We start from the raw sequence: 23,372 nt of genomic DNA, 5'->3' as shown, positions 1-23,372 counted from the left end.
TCTTACTCAACAGTTCTGAGGGGTGATTACATTGCCCATTTTTATTTTTTCCTATCCAATACAACAGTCTGGTTCAAAAGGCCACTGCTTCTTGCTCATTGGTTATAACTACATGTGTTATGCAATCACTTCTCCACTTGCTGACAAGAGCAATGAAGTCAATTGGAGTTATCACTTTCACAGATTGCAAACAAAACAAAGATGAGAAAAGCAAGTGAAGAAATCAAGTCTGATCAACCATTGGCTGAATAGTGTTATAGGCGGCTGGAAGATAGCAAGCAGACGTATTATCAGTTAGAAGGCAGCCACTTGTTCTTGGCCCCTGCTCATTCTCAGTACCCATAACCATGTCTAGCAGATGATGTGTCTACTGAGGACAAAAGAAAGGGAGGGTGGGATTATTCACATGATTTATGCTAGATCCAGGTCTTATCTTGGTTAGCAGTATCCTATCTTTTTCCTTAGAATCAAGATCTAACTGCAGATTTTTCCATGGCTGTGGTAAGTATTCATCAAAAAGACAAAGATAGTAACACATTAGTAATATTCAGTGATGTAATAGCTATCATAACCTGCTTTACAGTTTCTTAAACTTCCCAGAAATCAGTTTTATTCCATGGAAGTAAACAAGAAAGAATCAGGAATATTTCCCACATACTTATCTTTTCAGACATACCTAAAAGGAAGTCAAAAAAAAAAAAAAAAGATCACTTGACATTTCAGAGAAAACTCTAAGCTAAAGAGTCCGCTGCTTTACGCGCAGGAGATTCTTAGGTAACTGAGAGGCACTGAGTGTCAGAACCCTTGCTGGCCTGGCCTCCTGCTTTACTGGCACTCCTGTCTGGCTGGCTGGCTATGCTGACAGTGTAAATCAAGGGATTATCAGATTGACCACATGCCCTAGTCTTTTGTTTCTTTGTTTTTGTTTTGTTTGGGGAGGGAGAGAGGAAAGTTGACTGGAGCCCCAGAGATCTATGAAAAAAAAAAAAAAAAAGAAAAGGAGGAGGGGAGAGAAATGTGCAGTGATAAGTGCTTTCTGTTGTAAAAGTTATGACAGAAAATAAGAGTTTGATTCTGGCAGAAACAAACTGGCAATGTGGGTCAAGGATTAACCCACAGGGATGCTGGGATAACGTCTCCTGAGACATGTCTCTAAATTACATCAAAAACTTCTATGAAGGATGTGTAAGTATTATACAAGCAGCAGCAACAACAATTGTATAAGTCCTGTCTGTTATTTTAACATGATTTGCATGAGTGCTGATGAATAACGTCCTCTACATGTATGGAGAATGATATAAATATCAACCGTTTGCTTCAACATATTCTGAATTTAAATAACTGTAACTAGAATAATTCAGAAATTACTTTTAGCTGTTGGGGCTTTAAAGCTGATCGCTCTCTCAATTTGATAATTTGAGAAGAGAAGCTGTAATGACAACTAAATAAACATTATTTGCTTATTAAGATAGTGTGTATACTAATGAATTTAATGTTGGATTTATTATCCAATTTTTTAAAAAGGTACTAGATATACTAAGATTACCTTGATTTTATTGCAAAAGGATTACAGGGGTAAGGGATATTAATTAAATTCAAAGCTTTTTACAAGTTTCCAAAATTATTTATGTCATTAGCAACAAGTTCCTATTTGACTATTGCACTTCAGATTTTCAAAGTGAAAAGGGTAAGAAATCTCAAAATGCAGGATTTGAATTGGGCTTGATGATCTCTAATTTCCTGTCTTTCTTTGAAACTTTATGAATCTTAAATTTTTTTAAATGTGATAATGAAATCATCCTTTAAAATATCCCCCTTTAATGTTTGTTTTCAAAAGTTTTTTTTTTCTCCTAAAACTGTAACAGATGAAGCCTCCCACCGTGATCGGTCAATTCCACACCCTTTTCTTTGGATCGGTCCGAATGTTCTTCCTTGGGGTGTTAGGCTTTGCAGTCTATGGGAATGAGGCTTTGCACTTCAGTTGTGATCCAGACAAGAGAGAAATAAACCTCATCTGTTACAATCAGTTCAGGCCAATCACTCCACAAGTAAGTGTTTCTCTGTGCACAAATGTAAACCTTACTCCACACCAGATAAAATTGTTTTCTTTTTAAATGTAAAATAATGTCATAATAAGATGAAGAATATTCTAACAGGTATTATTTCTAGAATAATTACCTTTTTAAAATATTAGCTGTATATTTCAGGTAAATTAATTTGAGTTGGTCAAGAGTTTCTTCCAAGTCCAGCATCCTATTATCTATTGATGTTAGAATTATACTCCAGGCTTGTAATTAGAAATGGAAATTGAGTAGATACTAAAATAACGTATTCCATCATTATTAGTAATTGGTAGGTGGTGACAGTAAAATATGACTACATTTTTACAATTACTAAGTGTTTAAAATTTTAAACTCTAAACATCTTGGTAATTAAATGAGATTATGTCCAGCATTACCACCTTCATTATATTATTTTTATCCTCATAAGACTTACAAAACTTAGAATTTTTAAATTAGCCTCTATTGAGGGTCAGTGAATTATGGTGTTTTTTAGTGTGTTTTTTCATTACGTGTTGACTGATTTGACTAAGATATTTCTGACATACTTCAGGTGTTCTGGGCATTACAATTAGTGATTGTCCTGGTTCCTGGAGCTATTTTTCATCTTTATGCTGCATGTAAAAGCATCAATCAAGAATGCATTCTTCAAAAGCCCATCTACACTGTGATTTATATCCTCTCTGTTTTATTAAGAATTAGTCTAGAAGTGGTAGCATTTTGGCTTCAGATTCACCTCTTTGGTTTCCAAGTAAAACCTCTCTACCTGTGTGATGCTGTGTCTCTTCGGAAAAAATTTACTACCATAAAATGCATGGTGCCAGAACACTTTGAGAAGACCATTTTTCTCATTGCAATGTATACATTTACTGTAATTACAATAGTCTTATGTGTTGCTGAGATTTTTGAGATAATATTTAGAAGATTATGCTTTCTAATTAAGCAATGACCAAAAGGTTGATTACCTGCTGTCATGCCACAATTATTTATCAACCATTTTTATTTAGTTTTATCTCATTCAGTGAGTATCTCAGTTTCAAACATAAATATCTGTTCTTCAAACTAACCTCAGTGTGTCTAAAATTTATGTCTAGTATAAAGTACAATACTCAGTTCCAAGACAGGGATTCTTTTTTTTTTTTTTTGCGGTACGCGGGCCTTTCACTGTTGTGGCCTCTCCTGCTGCGGAGCACAGGCTCCGGACGCGCAGGCTCAGCGGCCATGGCTCACGGGCCCAGCCGCTACGTGGCATGTGGGATCTTCCCGGACTGGGGCACGAACCCGTGTCCGCTGCATCGGCAGGCGGACTCTCAACCACTGCGCCACCAGTGAAGCCCCAAAGAAAGGGATTCTTGAACAAAACCTTTGTTCCATTTTAATTTTGTCACACATTAGCAAACATACATGGAACTAATGTTAACTCATTTTTAAATAGTACTTTTACAGAGTTCTTTCATATACAACATCTTAATCAATCACAGCATTTTATGGCCAGAGAAACTTTCATTAACTCTTTTACACAGAGTAGAAAAATGAGGCTCAGGGAGATTAATATATGCAATCCTAGGATTCAGCTTTCCTAACTATAAAGCTATTTCCCTTTCCACTTAACTATGCAGCATAAACTTTGAGGATGTAATTATTGTTGTATTCATGTAAAATATAACTTATTTAAGTGCAAAAGTTGTCAATTAATTATTAAAAGAGTCATTCTATAATTTGATGACTAACTTGAAGAAATGGAGCACTTACATTTTTAATATTATACTCATACTGTTGTCTTGAAATTTTAAATATTAAATGATATGGTAATGTGGCCACCAAATAAATAAAAAATGCTATGGAAAATAGTGTGCATGGTTTCCTTGTTGCTTGTTGGAAAAAAAACCCCTCTGTGCTCATAGATATCCTACAACAATAGTTTCTATATTCAAGATTATTGAAATAGTAAGTTATATTTATATTAAGCTAGACTTCCTAAATAGCTATGAAATGATTTCAAAGGCAATTTTTTAAACTTTTTATTTTATAAAGGAGTATAGCCGATTAACAATGTTGTGATAGTTTCAGGTGCACAGCAAAGTGATTCAGCCATACATATACATGTGTCCATTCTCCCCCAGACTCCCCTCCCATTCAGGCTGCCACATAACATTGTCAAAGGTAATTTTATATTAATTCAGTGCATTTCTTTTTATCTGCCTGACTTACCAAGAATCATGTCCATTTGATATCATTTAAAAACTTTATGTATTACTGCGTTATACTGGTGCTTTATTAGGGAAATAAGTATAGTCAGTCAAAAACTGAGGTTTTCAATTTTTTCTTAAGCATTATTCAACCTATGGTTGATATCATGAATTTCTACATTAATTTTTAAATCATTGAGGCTTTCTCCACAGAAAAGCACAAGAAAAAATCCAACTTACCTTCATTCAACAAATAGCTGCATAGTATCGATTATTAAACATGTACCACATTAAAAGTTCAAATACAAAGATAAACAAGATGTAGTACCGTTATAAGATCATATTCTAGTGAGGGGCACAGTGATATGACAAGAGGCTGGGGGCTGTTGGAAATAGCCCCCTCTGAAGGGAAAGACTATTTGCTCATTGATTTTGTTTAGAATCACTGGCCCTTAGTGATAATAAGCAGCAACAATGTCTAGTATGTTTTATTCTTATTTTTAAATTATCTGTAGATAATATACCCTTTATTGCCTGTACCTAGGGTGGACTCCTCCAAACAATTCTCCCACAAACACATACATCTTCAATATGGTTCATATTTTCCTGCATCTTTAGAAGGCATGTAATTTTTTATTGGATACCAGACATTGTGTGTTTTACCTTGTCGGATGCTGAATATTTTTGTCTTCCCATAAATAATTCTTAAATTTTATTCTGGGGCACATTTAAATTACTTGGAAACAGTTGATCCTTTGTACTTCCTTTTAAGCTTTGTTAGATGGGACCAGTGTAGCCCTTACTGAAGGGCTAATTTTGCCCCGTTACTAAGGCAAAACGTTTCTGAGTGCTCTATGAGATGCCTCTTTGGTGCTTTGGAAATGTTATCTTTCCAACATTCTCAAATTCTTGAATTCCTTCCTCAAGCTGGTTGACTCATTGTCTTAGTCCATTTGGGCTGCTATTACAAAATACCTAGACTGGATAGTTTTTAAACAAAAGAAATTTATTTCTCATAGTTCTGGAGGATGGAAGTCTGAGATCAAGGTGCTGGCATGTTCAGGTTCTGATGAGAGCCATCTTCTGTGTTACAGACTTATTGTATCCTCACATGGTGGAAAGAAGGCCAGAGAGCTCCCTAGGGTTCCTTTTATAAGGACACTAATCTCATTCATGAGGGCTCCCTCCCCATGACCTACTTACTTCCCAAAGGTCCCACCTTCTAATACCATCACATTGGAGGTTAGGATTTTCAAAATATGAATTTTGGGGAGACACAACATTCGGCCCATTGCACTCATGGTTACAACAGAAACTGCTGTAGCTACAGGAAGCAGGTTTTTGCTGTGCCCAGGGAAAGAAGGGAGAAGGGGCAAAAAGACGTTCTTCTTGTTTGCCCCTCAGGATTTTTCTAAGGGAAGACCATTTTTAAAAAAACCAACAGACCTCCCCTTAATATCACTGCCCATTCACAGGCGAACAATTTGATTTATTCTTATGCTGATTCATCCTAGGACATTGTCAAAGTATGCTGCTTTTTAAGAGGATTTCTACCCTAGCTGTTGGAAAAAGTAACTGTTCTCAGTTCTGTGCGAATCTTGGGTATTGTTCCTTTTAATCCTTTCAGGTAGCTCTTTTTCTGCAAAGATGTTTAAAGATGTTACATTGATCAGGACTCAGTCGAAGACCCTTTACAGATTTCTGGAGCTCTCATGCTTTGTAGCTTCTCCCTCTAAGGTAGTCTGTCCTATGAAAACTGGCCTCTTTAGCCCTGGACTCTCTCTCCTCAACTCACAAGGAGGAAGGATAGCATTTCTAAGCCACTAGAGGAACCCTGGTCACCTCTGCTTCTTTTAAGTAAACAGTCCATATTGTTATGTGTAAAGATACAGATACTGTGAGAGTTGGTTTGGACAGTCTTTTCAATTCCTTAATGATCTATACCATTCTATGATTTCATTTTGTTAGTAAGTATATCAGGATTGTTAGCACACAGCTGTATACTCCTGGATAATAAATGCTACATAAAAATATAGCATTTATAAAATATAAGATATTTAAATATATGTAATACAGTTTAAAATATAAAAACTGATTTTTCTAACTAAACTGCAAATGTAGCAAAAATTAATAAGAATATCAAAGCTAAACAAATAACTAACCACTTGAAAATATATTTAAAGTTATTCCAGAAAAAGTTGTTGGGTCAAATAAGGTAATTCAAACTGAAGCTTTTCAGTTTGTTTATAAATGAACAACAGTCAGAATATTACATATTAAAACCTATAAGATATTGTCAAAATTGTAGTGCATGGCCAATTGACAGTGGAAAATACATTTCTTTTTAAAAAATAAACAATAAATGTAATTCAAACAGCAAATGTAAGAACTTTAAAATAAAACTAAGGAAAACAAAAATAATTTAATAAGAATAAAGACAGAAAGTCATAAATTAGAAAAAAAACAGCATACGATGGATAAATCCAAAATTGTTCTTGAAAAAACTATGTGTGGCATATCAAATCAAGTGTGGAAGTATATCCTTATAAGATTTTATAATATATATGAAGTTATATATCACTTGAAGTACACTGTGATAATTTAAAGATGTATACTATTAAATACAAGACAACCAGAAAAACAACAAAATTTTAGCTACTAAGCCAACAAAGGAAATTAAAACATTCAATTAATCCAAAAGATGACCAAAAAGACAAAAAGGGAAAAAAACAGATGGGACAAATTGAAAACAATAACAAGGTAGTAGAACTAAACCTAAAAATATCAACAGTTACAATAAATATAAAGGTCTTAGCACTCCAAACCAAAACAGGGATTTCTGACTGCATTTTTTTTTTTTTTTTTTTTTTTGCGGTACGCGGGCCTCTCACTGTTGTGGCCTCTCCTGTTGCAGAGCACAGGATCCGGACGCGCAGGCTCAGCAGCCATGGCTCACGGGCCCAGCCGCTCCGCAGCATGTGGGATCTTCCCGGACTGGGGCATGAACCCGTGTCCCCTGCATCGGCAGGCGGACTCTCAACCACTGCGCCACCAGGGAAGCCCCACATTTAAAAAAAAAAATCCAGATCAAATTATTAACAAGACCCCACTTTAAATATTTAAAACATTTTAATATTTTTACAAATAAATAATAATAAAAGTGGAAAAAGATATATCATGCAAACAGTAAGCATCAGAGAGCTGAATTAGCTGTATTAATATGAGAAAACTCAAGCATATTTTAGGGCAAAGAATAATGACGGGGATAAAAGAGACATTTCATAATGATTAAAGTATAATTTCATTAGGAAGCATAACAGTTATAAATGTGTATGCCACCAGTGCCAAAATAGAAGAAGCAAAGCCTGCTAGAACTGAAAAGAGAAATAAATCCAATTATAATTAAAGATTTCAACATTCCTCATCAGTAATCAATTGACAAAGTAGAACATCAGGAAGGAAACAAGAACACAAACATTACCAATAAGCAACTTGAACTAACTGATATTTAGAGAACACTCTTACTAGACAACAGCAGAATATACATTTTTTTCAAGTGCGAGTGTAACATTCACCAAGAAAGTTCATTTTCTGGGTCATGATAAAGTCTCAATGACTTTGTTTAATTCACAATAGAATTAAACTAGAAATTAATAAAAATAAGATATCTGAAATATGCCCAAATATTTGAGAAAATAACAATACATTTTTATTCACCCATTGATCAAAGAAGAGATTACATGGAAAATTTTAAACTACTTTAAACACAATTTATCAAAATTTGTGGAAAGCAATTAAAACGGTTCTCGACAGCATTTTAAAAGTTCTATATATTATGTTAGAAAAAAGAACTTTAACTTCCACCTCAAGAAATTATTTTAAAAAACAGTTTAAATACAAATTACATAGTAGGGAAATAAAAATAAGAGCATGAAACATTGAAATAGAAAACTGAAAGACAATAGAAAAATCAATGAAAGGAGAAGATGGTCTTTGAAAAGATTAGTAAAACTGACCAATTTCTAGCTAGACAGATTGAGATAATAAAAGAGAAAATGAAAATTACTCATATCATAAATGAAAAAAGAAAGAAACATCACAACAGAACATTTAAATGATTATAAGGAAACACCATGAATGATATTATACCAATAAGTTTGATAGTTAGATGAAATGGAAAAATTCCTTGAAAGACACATATTACTAAAAACTGACTCAACAATAAACAGAAAATATGAATATCTCTACACCTATTAAAGAAATTGAATTTAAAATAGAAGCTTTCCCAGAAAAAAAAATCAGGCCCAGATAGCTTCGTTGGTGAATTCCTTCAAACGTTTAAGAAATAATACTTCGCAACCTCTTTCAGGAACTAGGAGGGACTATTTCCCATGTCATTTAACGAAGCCAGCATAACCTTGATATCAAAAACTCTTAGCAAAAATAGTCTAGCATATGTAATCCAGCAATATATATAAAGATAATACATCATGTTCAAGTGGGGTTTACCCCAGGAATGAAAAGTTTTTTTAACAGTCGAAAACCAATTAATGTAATTCAACTAGATTAATGGAATAAAGGAAAAAAATCACCTAGTCATCCTAATAGATGCGGATAAAAGCATTTGATTACATAACACCCATTTATAATGAAACAAACAAACAAAACCCCAAATCTCTCACTGTAAAACGGAACTAGCTAAACTTGATAAAAAGCATCTAAAAATACCTACAGGAAGTATCCTATTTAATAGTGGAAGAATGAATAATTTCCCATATAATCGGGAAAAAAGGTAAGGATGTGTACTTTTACCACTTTTGTTTAACATTGAACTGAAGGCCAATAAGACTAAACAAAACAAAAATTACATATATATTTAATATATACTTATTCAATAAATGCAGTAAGACAAAAAATAGAAGATATACAGATTAGAAACGAAGAAATATCATCTTTAGTCACAGACATAATCATGTAAATAAAAAATTCTAAACGATGTGCTAAAAGTTACTAGAATTTGTAATTAAGTTATCAAGATTGAAATTTCTGTAGAGCAATAAAAAATGAAATTTAAATTTTAAAATAAGATTTACAATATTATTCATTAAGTATGAAACAGGTAGAGATAAATTTTACAACAGATATGCTAAACCTGTACAATGAAAACTACAAAATGGTGTTGAGAGAAATTAAAGATGTTAGGGCTTCCCTGGTGGCGCAGTGATTAAGAATCACCTGCCAATGCAGGGGACACGGGTTCGAGCCCTGGTCCAGGAAGATCCCACATGCCGTGGAGCAACTAAGCCCATGTGCCACAACTACTGAGCCTGCGCTCTAGAGTCCGTGAGCCACAGCTACTGAAGCCCGCGTGCCTAGAGCCCATGCTCTGCAACAAGAGAAGCCATCGCAGTGAGAGGCCCATGCACCGCAACGAAGAGTAGCCCCCGCTCACTGAAAATAGAGAAAAACCCATGCACAGCAATGAAGACCCAACGCAGCCAAAAATAAATAAAATAAAATAAATAAATTTATTTAAAAAAAGAATTTAAAGATGTTTTAAATAAGTGGAACAATAAACCAAGTTCATGGTTTAGAGACCTTAATCTTTTATAACTTCGGTCACTCCAAATTGATGTGTAGATCCAATACAATCCCAGTCAAAATCCCAGAATGCTTTTGTAGAAATTCATAAGCTGCTTTTAAATTTTATATGGGATACAAAAGACCTAGAATAGCCAACATGATTTTGAAAAAGTAAAAGTAGACGACTTACATTATGTATTCTCAAAACTTACTACAAAGGTACAATAATCAAAACAGAGTAGGGTTGGTATGCAGATAGGCATATTGATTACAGGAACAATAGAGACCAAAAATAGTTCAGCACATATATAGTTGTTGTTTCTTTTAATTCTCCAATTTAATTCAATGGTGCTGGAACAACCAGATATCCATGTTGAAAGAAATAAAAAGCATTTTTTTACCTTTACCCCTGTCTCAGCCATGGATGTGTGAATGGACCTGGCCAAGTCATTGGTCATCTCTTTCAGTCTTCTGATAGCAACTGTAGGGGAAAAAAACAACTCTATTTTAGGGAATGCTAAACAATCAGAATGTGAGTCTCATATACTGGAAGACAAATTTCTACCATAGAGAGTGTACCCAAAAGAGACAGCTATAGGTATATACTACCCTCATTACATTGGCCGAGCCCTGTCATTTCCCATCAAAATATTGGTGACCACAATCAGAATAGAAAGTTTTGCTGTGAGAAGACCACGAGTACACTGGAGTCCAGGGAATGGTGCAGAACATTTACCTTTTCCCACCAAAACACCAGTCAGTTCTGGTCTCTCTCCCTTTTCTTCTTCCTGTGGTTGCTCCTATCCCCTATCTCTGCCCTCCCCTAACTTGCCAAGATTCTAGCCCCAACCTGGAGGGTGACATCAGGTCCTTCAGCAACTGATCAGAGTTGGATGGAAGAGAGTTAGGTCCTTCTTCATAGTAAAATATCAGTAAATTCTTAATTGTAAATCATCAACCGGAAAAATCAACTTCATGTTGTTAAATATTAACCTTGTTTACACTCATACTTACTAGCTGTGACCTGGTGCAAGTTAAATAAATTCTATGTGTCTCATTTTTCTCACTTGTAAAATAATGAAAATGATAACACCTTCTTTGCAGGGTTGTAGTAAAGATTAAATGATTTAAAGTAACTAGAAACATGCCCGATACACAGTAGATACTTGGCAAACTGCTAGCTAGTTATTCTTGCTTTGTTGTGGCACGGAAGAGGTGAAACAATTCATATTTGGTGAACTTAACTTCAGTAGCAGGAAGTGCAGTTTCTGACCAAGGCAATCAGGCTAGAGGATCTGACTTGAAGAGAGTGGAGAAGGCTTAAAACATCAGCCATGTACTGATGATTCACTAGGGCACTGGCCCTCAAACTTGAGTGTGCCAATTTACTAAAGACCTTTTAAAAATACTGGTATTTAGGATCCAACTCAGAACAGTTAAATCCATAAGCCTGGGCGGGGGTACCTAGACATGAGCTTTTAAAAAATTTCTGGGTTGGGGCTTCCCTGGTGGCACAATGGTTGAGAATCTGCCTGCCAATGCAGGGGACACGGGTTCGAGCCCTGGTCTGGGAAGATTCCACATGCCGGGGAGCAACTGGGCCCGTGAGCCACAACTACCGAGCCTGCGCGTCTGGAGCCTGTGCTCTGCTGCGACAGCGAGAGACCCGCGCACCTCGATGAAGAGTGGCCCCCGCTCGCTGCAACTAGAGAAAGCCCTCGCACAGAAACGAAGACCCAACACAACCAAAAATAAATAAATAAATTAATTAATTTAAAAAATTTTTTCTGGGGTGAACTTTAAGGACAACCACAGTTGAGAATCAAGAACTAATAGGAAAGAATAAATGAGACATCATAAGGACAGAGAGATGATTCTGCTTTGCTTCATTAATTTCTCTACCAATCTAGCAACTTCTGACTGGATAGAGCAGGAGAAAGAAACCATACTATCTTTGTCTGTTCCGGCTGCTATAACAAAACACCACAGACTGGGCAGCTTATAAACAACAGAAATCTATTTCTCACAGTTCTGAAAGCTGGATGGTCAAGTTCAGGTGCCAGCATGGTCAGGTTCTGGTGGGAGCCCTCTTCCAAGCTGAGGACTGCTGATTTCTCATTGTATCTGCGAATGGTGGAAGGGCAAGCTAGCTCTCTGGGGTCTCTTTTATAAGGGTATTAATCTGATTCATGAGGGTTCTGTGGGCATGACCTAATCATATGCCAAGGGCCCCACCTCCTAATATCATCACCTTGGGCATTCAGTTTCAACATATGAATTTTGGGGAGACACAAATATTCAGTCCATAGTACATACGTTCTCAACTGGTAATGAATGTGTTGCTGAAATTGGGGAGAATACAGAACTCAAGTTTCTTGTAAAACAGGTAGCCCGCTAACTAAGGTGATGTACTCTGCAAAAAGGGATAGACAAAAATGTGGACTGGAGACAACACAAGGACACAGAGTAGGTTCTGCTGAGCTTGGAGGTGGGGATAGGGTGGAGTGTTGATTAGAAAATAGTAGGCAGAGGGAAATTTCAGAGCTTGAGAGCTTGTTTCTTGGAGATGGTGTGATTCCAATGAAAACCAGTTTTAAGATGAACTCTCAAAACTGGAGAGTGAGATAAAATAAAGAAATAAAGATTAAGGTTACTGGAGGAGGTAAATAAAGTGTAAAGTCCTGATAGCATGGGCTGGAGAGGAGAGAAAAAGAACTGATGACGTCACTGATGGTAGAAGGAAAAGTTGATGCCTACCTACAATGGTATGAGTCGGCAGCATTGAGCAAGAACTACTACCTGAACGCCTTATCTGTGCATTGACAAGATAGTAGCTGTCAAATGACTTTGCAAATCTCTCATTACTCTCCAGAAACAAACGATCTACAAATTATTCATTCACTGGTGTATATGCTCTCCAGTTCAGAACAAAAGCTCAATTTTCTTCAAGCTTAATGTGTTAGTATTTATGTTGAAAAAGTAACTGGTTATTTTATCCAATGTGCCCATACAGAAGAGTGTAATTTAAAATGGAAACACATCATCTCTCATCTTACGCAAGAATTGAATTTAGAGTTTCTAAAATTAGAAAAGCTTCTATGGACGCTATTAATATAATCTGAGGTACTGCAAACGATAATTCCTGAAGGATGCCAAAGGCAATTCATGTCTTTACCTTTTCTCCCAATCAACAAACATTATTTTCTTTTTGTGTTTCCCTTTCTACCCATCCTTCAGCCACAAAAGGCGGGTAGGGGCTGGAAACAGAAGAGAAATAAAACAAAATCTCTTCTCCCTCCGGCCAGCGGCCAGCAGGGAGCGCTGGTGCCATAGGCGGTATCACAGCCAAGCTGCTCCACCTCCTCTGGGCTCTATAACTGCTACGAGCCAGGCGCACTGAGGTTGTCCCTGCTGGGAACCCGTAGTTGCCTCGACGTTGCTGAGCAACGGGAAAATGGGCGGGATTTGCCTGCGCGTTAGTGCGCGCACCCTCCCAGACGGAAGCGGAAGTGTCAGTGGCCGGCGAGTAAGAAGGGCTTGTTCCTGGAGTAGAGATGGCGGCCCTTGCTCCGCTCCCCCCGCTGCCCCCGCTGCCTCCACAGTTTAAGAGCATACAGCATCATCTGAGGACGGCTCAGGAGCATGACAAGCGGGACCCTGTGGTGGCCTATTACTGTGAGTCTTTACGAGTCGCCGCGGCCCTACTTACCCTCCGGGGCCCACACACCACCCCCTGGTTCTTAAGGCAGGCCCCGCTCCCCTAGCTTTAGAGCTGAGCTTTGACCTCTGACCTGCCCTGGGAATCCCTTGGGGCCCCTCCCTCCTCAGGTATCTCCACCTTCTCTCCGCCCCCTCGAAGGCCCCAGAAAGGCAAAACTTCAAAAGGACCATGGTGTCTACGACCTACCCAGTCTTGTGCTTAAATATTTTTAAACAGAATACTTGGGCTCATGAACTCTGGAACACACTGTTCTAAGGGTTTTTTTCTGCGTGTACACACAAGAGGCTCCTATCGCCACCAGGGAATCCTGATAATAACCTGGGTAGCTAAGTAATTGAGTTGGAGCTAAAACGAAGGTAAGTGTCCCAAAGACAGTAGTGATGTGGACAAAAGGAAGATTGACTAGTTGAAACTATAGTAATAAGTGCACGTGAATTAGGACAACATGCAAGCGCATTCAAAAATTCATAAATGGAGAGTAGCTGCTACAAAACAAGCACTTGGATTTGTCCATTCCCCCTTCTGCATTCAAACTACCCTGTCCCACCAATGAGAATTTATAGTCTTGATTTTGAATAATACCTGGGGTTGAGACATTTGGTAGCAATAGTCTTGCTTTGATTGACTGTGATGCTTATAATCTACAGGTGATGAAAAACACAGATTAAATTTGTTGACACTTTTTCCTTTGCAGTGAAGAGAGTAGATTCGGTAAACTTTATTTCATATTCCATACTCTAATGTTATTGCAAATAAAACACGTGACTAAGCAACTATAAAGCTTCTGAAATGGATTTTTAGCCTTGAGAAGCTCAATATAATGTGTTCTCTATTGTGGACGTTATAAGATTAGCTAAAAAATGGTCCACTGTCATCCCTGCCATACCCCAGGTGACCCCATTTTCATTTCTCAAATTGCAAGCCTCTTTCAAACCTCCACGTTCTTCACTGTCTTGGACCTTCTTCCTTTATTCTCCAATTAGCAAACTCCTTACGATTCAGGGTCTAACTCAAATGTCACCACTTCTGTGGCAGTAAGTTGATTACTCTCAAGGCTTTACCTCAGCTTGTTCAAATCGTAGCAGCATTTTTCCATTATACTTGTTTTTGAGGTTCCTTAAGTAGGGACTATTAGTCTTTCATTCAGCTTGTATTTATTAAGATTCTACCTGTATGAGCATTACCAGGAACTGTGACTACAGTTCCTGCATTCATGGAACTTACGTACTATGGGGTGGGGAGATTAAGCAATAAAATGAGTATATTATATAGAATATTAGAAGGTTACAAAGAAAAATAAAGCAGGGAAAGTATAGGGAGTACCAGGAGTAGGGTGGTAGGAAGTGAGGAAGGGATTTCATTTTTAGACTGGTCGGGGAGAGCTTCACTGGGTTCACATCTGAGCAAGACTTGAAAGGAGTGAAAGGCAGGCTTTGCATCACCGGGGAAAGAGTACTCTCCATAGAGGGGGTACACAAAAAAAGCACAAAAGTCTTGCTTGAAAGAGGATCAAGGTGACCATTGTAACTGGAGTGATAGAGCAAGGAGAAAAACGCTGTGATTAAAGTCAAAGAGGTTATCTCTTATAACAATGAAATAGGAACCCTTGATTCTGTGTAAAACTAATCCCTGTTTATGGGTTCTGTATTATATACCTTTGTGACTGCCCAGAGACCCTTTATTTCCCGTGTCATTATCTTCCCTCTTTTGCTGTTTCTTTCTAAACTTGCCCTAGTTTCCTTTATTTAAAAACTAAAAGGAGCTCTCACTGTGACATTCCCCTAAAGTTGCAGTCCTGTCTGCCCAGCCTCAAAGATAAGCTTGAAATAATTGTCTGTAGTTGTCTTTACATCCTTATCTAATAGAACTTTTTCAGCCCATTGTGGTCTGGTTTTCATGCCCATTATTTCACTGTAATTGCTCTCAGCAGGGTCATGAACAAACATTTTTATTGCTAAATCCAGGTGACACTTGAAAAATATTTTTGTTATGAAACATATGCATGTTAAAGAACATATATAATGTATGTAAGGAACAGTAAAATGAATGCTAATGTACTCACCATATTTGCTGCTATTAGACTTATATTGTTGCTGATCTGACGAGCGTGAAATGATGTCTCATTCGAGTGAAATTTGCAATTCACTGAGCCTTAATAAAGTTGAGCATCTTTTCATATTTTAATTAACCATTTGTGATTTCCTTTTGAAATACCTATTTATTGCTTTTGACAGTTTTTCTATTTCATTGTCTTTTCTTAATAATCTAGCTACTGATCCATTGGTATATGCGTTGTGATTGTCTTCTCCAAGTTTATAGTTTGATTTTTCACTTGATTTATGAAATCCTTTGATGTGCAGAAGTTTTTAATTTTAAAATATGGCCAATTTATTAATCTCTTCCTTATGGTTCATGTTCTGATTTTCTAGGCCTTGATTTCTTTTTGTGTACCTTATTTGGCACTTTGGCTTCCTGAGTTTGTAGGTTGGTGTCTTTCATTAAATTTAGAAAATTTTCTACTATCATCTGTTCAAGTACTGCTTCTCTGCTATCTCTATTCTCTCCTGCAGTTTTAATTAGGTATGTGTTGCATTTTTCTCCTTTAGCTTCTTTGTCTCTTAATGCTTTCATAGTTTGTATCCATTTTCTTTCTGTGCTACATTCTGTATAATTTCTTTAGGTCTGTGTTCACCTCCATATATCCTATTGTAGAACCCATCTGTTGAGTTTCTATTTCCATTTTTTATTTCTAGATGTTCTCATTTTGTTTTTAAATCAGCTAGCCATTTCTGATAATCTTTTGTTAACTGTTTTTAAAACACTCTTCTTTAAATGCTTTAAAAAATATTTACGTTTATATTTGCTGTCTGATAATTCCTGTGCATGTTATATTTTAGGTGTGATTCTGCTGTCTAACAGAAGATGGCTCATGATGACTTTTTTCCTTGTAATTTATGCTCTAGATGTACTAAACCAGTGCTCTTCAAACTTCAGTATGCAAATAATTCTATGGGAATCATTTTCACAGTTCTCAACTTCTGTATGTTTCTTTCCTGACAAAGTTCCTTTGGTCAAGGTAGCAAAGTAGTGTGCTTCTTCCTTTTTTTTAAATCATATCCTGTTCTCAGTTGCCCTTCTCCTACTTTAAAGAAGAAGGACATACTCTGATGCCTCATTAGCATTTTTATGGTGTATTGCCCTGGAGAAGAAGGTGGAAAATACTCCAGGGTGTCCAGAAAAAAGGGACAGTTCAAATAAATTACTGGTATTAGTGAAACCTCAATTAAGGTATTAGGTAGAGCTTCCTATCTTTCTCTGTCTTATTTAGAAGAACACCAGTCAGAGCAAAGAGTAAGCTTTTATTTTAAAATGCTGGGCATGAGAAAGAAAGGATGTCAAAGGAACATTCTAACATATAACTTTTTATAAGGGGAGCGGTCAGGAATGAAACTCAGAAGAAGAAGGAATTGTTCTTAGCTATTAGCAGCCATTGTTTGGTCATTTTGGATTTTATCCAGAGGAGTGCAGAGGGACAGTGTGCGACCAAGATCAAGTGCAAGATGGTGTGGAGAGGGTTAGCTGTGGGAACAAGGACGTGAACGTACCACAGTGGAAACTTCTCTGTATTTCAGAGTCTCTTACACTTGTATGTATATATATTAAGGGTAACATCTCATGTTCAAAATTGGCCTGTGTTGAGGTGTTCTGAAGTTTCAAAATGGTAAGAGTTTTCATTATATGACCTTACCTTTTTGTTCTCTGTTCCTTACTAAAGTGTCATTCCGGAGGTAAGAAACAAAAGGGAAATGCTGAAGTGGGGCAGTGCCTTATTTCTTCCAAGTCACAAGCTCATGTAAAGGTCTGTAGGATATCAAAATTTTAGAATTAGAATTCAGAAATGAGATGGGGCTTGCGGGGACATGTTAACATATTTATTCGAATTAGAGAAGTCATATTTTTCTGAAAAAAGTAAACCTCCAGTGGCTGATTGGTTTGGCTTTAACAGCTGGTTTTGCCATTTATGTAAAATGGTGGACATTCTCCTTAAATGAGGTAAATCTTTAGCTCTGAAGTGTTTTGTTTTTTCAGAAATACATTTAAAACAAGTGACAAAATTAAAATACTAAAAAATTTTTTTTCCTGCCAGCAGATGTTGAAATGAACAGTATTTCCGTTTTCCCAATCCTGTGTCACTGTCTTAGGATAAAAAGAAGCCTTTGAAAGAAACTGATGAGTCTTTCTTTATAAGATCTTTTCTGAATACTTAACAGGAATTGAGAGAATGAATACTCTAATGATGGGGTGACAGATTCTTTTCTAGTCTTAAAACAAATTTTCAGGCAGACCTAATTAAAATGTCAGCTAAGAGAGATTATTAACAATATTATTTGATGATAAGTGATGATGTGGTTTTTAGCCTATAACCGAGAAGGAATTTAAAGAATTCAGTGATTTTGCTGTGACAGACCTTCCATTCACATCTGCTGCTTTATATGAATGAATTTTCTCCCTTGTTAAATTCATAAAAATGAACGTAGGAATAGAACCAATACTCTACCCTGGTTCATTATGAGGATAAATCATATTAATTCATAGATAGGCAGTTTAACTCATTATTTGATGCATTTCCAAGAAAATTGTAATATTTATACTTAATGATTATTAAAATAAATAATCATGTTGTCTTGATCAATTATACATAATAATAATTGCCAAAACTCAATTCCAGAAGAAATATTTTAACACATAGTAGCTTCTCTCACAGGAAATTTTGTCAAAATTTCAATTTTTATATCCTTTCTGTTGCAGAGCAGTATGATAGGATAATCAAGTAGGACTTTTGAGCATACAAATACATTTTTTATAATAAAATTCTATAAGATAAGTAAATAGAAATACGGGTTAAAAGAAAATACACAGTATTATTTCTGACTCTTAAAAAAGCTTTTTGTATCTTAAAATAGATTATAATAGATATCAAATTACTATGGTATTTACAGTTGAAAGAGTGATATAATTTTTAGATGTCAATATTTGATGTAGTACAGAAATTACATTTTTTTACCTGTTTAAACTTCTGATGAAAAGTGGTAGATGTCAACTGAAAAATGTGTGAAGGGATACATTTCTATAAACTTAGAGCAAACAAAAATATTCTAAATTCCTAGAGCAATGAAGAATTTTTTGTGAGAAAAAAATTCAAGATTATTTTGCTAAAGTACTTGCTGATTTATAAAAGTTCCATATTCTCTTATTTCTGAGGCTTTATATATGTTGCTCTCTGCTTGGAATCCCCTCTGACTTCCTCTTAATCTAATTTATGCTTACGGACTCAGTACTTTTTGCAGATTGGTTTTCCTGACCTCATAGAATGGTCTAGAAATTGTTTCACATATGTCCCTCATCTTGATCACATTGTGTTATAACACTGTTATCTTTCTGTCTCCTGGATTCTCCTGGAGGACAGGGATTGATACCTTTTTTTCACCTGGCACATAATTGGCATTCGTAAATATTTAATGAGTGCCATTGTTCTAAATATTACGAATATTCCGTTCTTACTAGAATGTAAGCTCTGTGAGAGCAAGAAGTATGTCTTAGTTGAATCTCTTAACTCCTAATACAGTACCTAAGCCATGGTGGATAATTGTAAATTATGTAATTTACATGTAATATCTGTTGATTGAATAAATGAACTATACGGTAATTCTTAGTTTTTTCACGTGCTCTTACTACAGTAAGGAAACGTAATGAAAAGAATTTCAAAACACAGTATTTTATGACTTGTGGGTATTAGATTAAGTCATAGATATGTCATAGGATGTGCCCATTGTGCCTCCTCCTTTCCAGTATTTTGTGATTTCCAAAAATGATTTATATCTGGCCTTAATGGGAATTAAACATTTCTAAATTGTTTGATCTTTTATTTTTAAGTCAGGAATGAGTGTTGAAACACCATAGATCAAATTATTTTTTGACTAATATGCTTAGTGTTTACTTCTCTGAACCTTTTAATGTAGTAACTAATAACAAATTATTAAATTTACTCATATTTGGAACATCTCCTCATTCCTGGAAAGAATCCTATTAGATTTTTTTTCATTAAACTTTTTATTTTGAGATAATTGTAGATCCACATACAGTTGTGAGAAATAATACAGAAGATCCTGTGTGCCTTTTACCCATTGTGCCCCAATGGTAATATCTTGTAAAATTATAGTACAGTATCACAACCAGAATATTGACATTGACACAATCCACTAATCTGATTCAGACTTCCGTAGTTTTCCACGTATTCATTTACGTGTGCGTGTGTTTTTAGTTCTAAATAGTTTTGTCAGGTGTAGGTTCATGTATCCATCACCGTAGTGAAGATAGAGAGCAGTTTCCTAAGAAGAATCCTTCATGTTACCCTGTTACAGCCAGAACTTTATGTTTTGGGGGGAAGTTATTTTTTATATTTGTCAATTTACATTTTAAAAAATTCGACTTGAGCTAATGTTGATGTATTAAAGTTTTCTAGAATATCTTTCATATCTGTCAGATTTTCAAATTTATTAGTTAAAAATTACAAATTTAACCTTCCCATCCTTTCCTCATACCTGTCACAATCAGCCAGTCATCAAACATTTAAAATTTTACTTATCTCCTTAGTTTCTCTGATATCATCCCCTCACCTTACATCTAAGCTATTGACATAGCTTCCTACCTTCTACTTCAAGCAGGTAATCCCTGTTGCTACTAAAAAGTTCTGCTTTAAATGCTTAGGGGAAAAAATTCAGAATAAAAGAATGATAAAGTTAACTAAACATTTAGGAATTGTATGTGACACAAACAGTACAATTAATTTATAAAAACATTGCATTAGGAAAAAATATTTCCAATAGATGAGAGACAAAGATGAGAGATCCAAGATCCAATAGATGAGAGCCAATATCCCTGATATATGAAACACTCATATAAATCCATTTAAAAAAAAAAACAAAACTAAGATCCCCATAGATAAATGGACAAAGAATATGTATGTACTACTAAAGGAGAGAATACTAGTTATTAACATTCAGGTAAGTTAAAATGGCATACCTTTTTTGGACTATAAAGTTATAACTCAGTGCAAATGAGTATATGGTGAAATTTTCATTGATGTGGCTGTGTGAGTTGATTCATAGTTTTAGAAAGCATTTTGTCAGAGTGTATGGAATTGTAAAACTATCTGATGTTCAGTAATTCCAGTTTTGAAAAGCTTGTGCTTAGGAAATAATCACTAATATATTAAGAACTTTATGCAGAATTCTCTGAATGATTATTTATACATTTGTGGCAAGCTCAAAACAACCTAAATATATATCATTGTGGAAATGGTTAAGTAAGTTATGGTATATCCATTAGATAGAAAGTGATGTAATCATTTAAAAATTAGAAAGCATCTTTTGAAACATGGGAGAAAATTGATATAAAAATACAGGATATAAAATTATATATATACTACGATTTTTTATATGTACATACATACATACACTTGGAGAAGAAATTGTGGCTTTTAGGTTTATATATGGTTTTCTTTTGATTGTCTTTTTTTTAATGTTTTCTATTCTGTAAGTGGGCATGTCCCATAAATACTAAAAAACAAAAGCTTTATTGAAAGCAAAAATTTTTGTAAAGGTACTTGTGGTAGCTCCATCTGACTATCAGAAAAAATATAAGTGCCTTTAGGAACCACTTATGATTTGAACATGGCATCATCTTTTGTAGTTTTAATCAAACTGAATTTCATTCCGTTTCTACAACCTTACTGGCTTTCTGTTGTCTCCAAGCTTTCCAACATTGTTCTCTCTCCCTTGGTACCTCTTCCCTTCCCTGCCATCCCCGCTTCATTTTTATCCTTTGGATACTAGCTTGAATGTCACTTTTTCTGGGAGACCTTCTCTTAAACTCCCTAGTTTTAAGGTGCATCATCTCTGTGTCCTCATTATGCCTTGTATGGCTTTACCTAATTGCTTTTCATTTGCCTATTTTGTCTTCTAGGTGGTAAACTTAAGAAGGCTGCACGCTGCTGGGAGCTCTTTATTCATTTACTGTACCAGGTAGTGCTAGGCCACTAGACATATTTACACAATAAAGAATAGGTGCTCCAAAAATGTTAAATTGATCTGAATTTTAAGGCAGCTATGGTCCCTACAGGGAACTATGGCCTTATAGCTGTCACTGAATAAAGAGGCCAGATAACTAACATTTATGTAGCTCTTGGCATTAATAACAATACTTTTCTTCAGAGCATCGGATTTGAACCTTATAGTTATCCTGGTCCTTTTATTCGTAAGTGATGGAGCCAGGACCTGAATGACAGATTCTAGATGAGAAATGGTTATATGTAAAATTGTTGATAGTAGGTAGTAATTAGAATACCACTTACAGAGTGAAGGTAAAGGGACTAGTTAAATTGGTGAAAAAGAAAGGAGGAGCCAATGCAGTAATCTGGAAGATTCCTAATAAGTGGAAGGTAGAAATGGAGGACAGGCTTGATGTTATTAACATATCTCTGAGCTCTGTTACGTCTCTTTTTTTTTTTCCTTAATGAAGCCAGAAAATACTTGAGTCTCTACTAAACATGGGCACCATATGATAACTATTTTGATTCTGTGAAGTTTGGTGTTGTGGATAAAGCTAAAAGTAGAAAGATTCCTTCCTTTTAAATTTGCTTAAGTAACTAAATACATAAAGTTTCAAGTTTGTTTTTTTAAAGTTTCCTCTAGGGGGTGATATTGTACAGTTAATAGACATTCAGTGAAAGTGTACAAGTGTTCTTTCAGAGTCATGTTTATATGATCATAGGAAAATTAAATGTAGTTTTCAGGAAGTTGTAAATACGTATGGTATATTTCATATACAAGATGTTATAAGATGCACAAGTGTAAATTTTTACTTTAGTTTAAAGGCCGAAAAATATTGGATTTTTTGCTTCATGGTGGATATTAGGATTAATAATCAGTTGCCTGTTATTTTTTTGTTGTTACACAGAAATCGGATTTTTTTAATGACAGATAAGCTTAACTAAGCCAGTGAAGATAAGCAGTGGCTTTTTTTCTTTTCTTTTTTTTCTTTTTGCTGATTTCTGAACCTGTAACAATTAATTTGAGCCCATAGTCCTCTTATCTAAGTACTTATCATTTTTTATTATAAGCTGACTCGGGATACTTTACTTTAGCAATGACAGGTTAATAAATACGCACAGAAAGTTGGACTACTGGCTTATCCATTAGCACTCCATTCTTTTTGTTTTTGCAAACATATATGCAGACATTTTATATCGTAAAATAGTCATTTTAATAATTACTCCCTTTTTTTTTTTTTTTTTTTTGTGGTACGCCTGTCACTGTTGTGGCCTCTCCTGTTGCGGAGCACAGGCTCCGGATGCGCAGGCTCAGTGGCCATGGCTCACGGGCCCAGCCGCTCCGCGGCATGTGGGATCTTCCCAGACCGGGGCACGAACCCGTGTCCCCTGCATCGGCAAGTGGACTCTCAACCACTGCGCCACCAGGGAAGCCCAATAATTACTCCTTTTTTGAGTAAAGTAAATCAGCTTGGTTTTAGACTCTTTCAGCCTGTTTCTAAGGTTGAGGGGACAGGATCAGTGTGGTCAAGTAACTTGTCCTTATCTGTCATTGTCTTATGTTTGGCACCCATGCAAGTTTAAATCATCTTTGATAAGATTCTTTTTTTTTAATGACAATTACAATTGTTCAAAGTGAAAGCTTACATTCTCTTGAGCAGCACAGGTTTCAGTGCTTGATAAATTCTCACTTTCATTCAATTCATCAT

The 23,372-nt window shown here is 35.7% G+C and overlaps 2 protein-coding genes across 4 annotated transcripts in view; both read left to right on the top strand.

The window, feature by feature from the left end:
* Nucleotides 1–1,146: 1,146 nt before the first annotated feature.
* GJE1 (gap junction protein epsilon 1) lies at nucleotides 1,147–3,009 on the top strand (the record flags this gene model as incomplete). Its single annotated transcript, XM_082855539.1, has 3 exons — nucleotides 1,147–1,185; nucleotides 1,866–2,048; nucleotides 2,614–3,009. The coding sequence occupies 3 exons, from the start codon at nucleotides 1,147–1,149 to the stop codon at nucleotides 3,007–3,009; spliced, it is 618 nt and encodes a 205-aa protein (XP_082711665.1).
* A 10,349-nt stretch (nucleotides 3,010–13,358) lies between these two features.
* The window catches only part of VTA1 (vesicle trafficking 1), a 66,551-nt gene continuing 56,537 nt past the window's right edge, over nucleotides 13,359–23,372 (top strand). The window contains exon 1 of one of the 3 annotated variants that reach the window (XM_082855693.1): nucleotides 13,359–13,507. In XM_082855693.1, the coding sequence (XP_082711819.1) occupies nucleotides 13,387–13,507 (121 nt within the window). In that variant the 5' untranslated portion in view covers nucleotides 13,359–13,386. Of the gene's footprint in view, nucleotides 13,508–13,793; nucleotides 13,910–21,512; nucleotides 21,638–23,372 lie in introns of those variants that run through there. The other 2 variants (XM_082855694.1, XM_082855695.1) reach the window with 2 other exon arrangements.

This window comes from Leucopleurus acutus, assembly GCF_964270905.1.
Source record: "Leucopleurus acutus genome assembly, chromosome: 15".
NCBI classification, from domain to species: Eukaryota; Metazoa; Chordata; class Mammalia; order Artiodactyla; family Delphinidae; genus Leucopleurus; species Leucopleurus acutus.
This window is presented reverse-complemented; position numbering and strand designations above follow the sequence as displayed.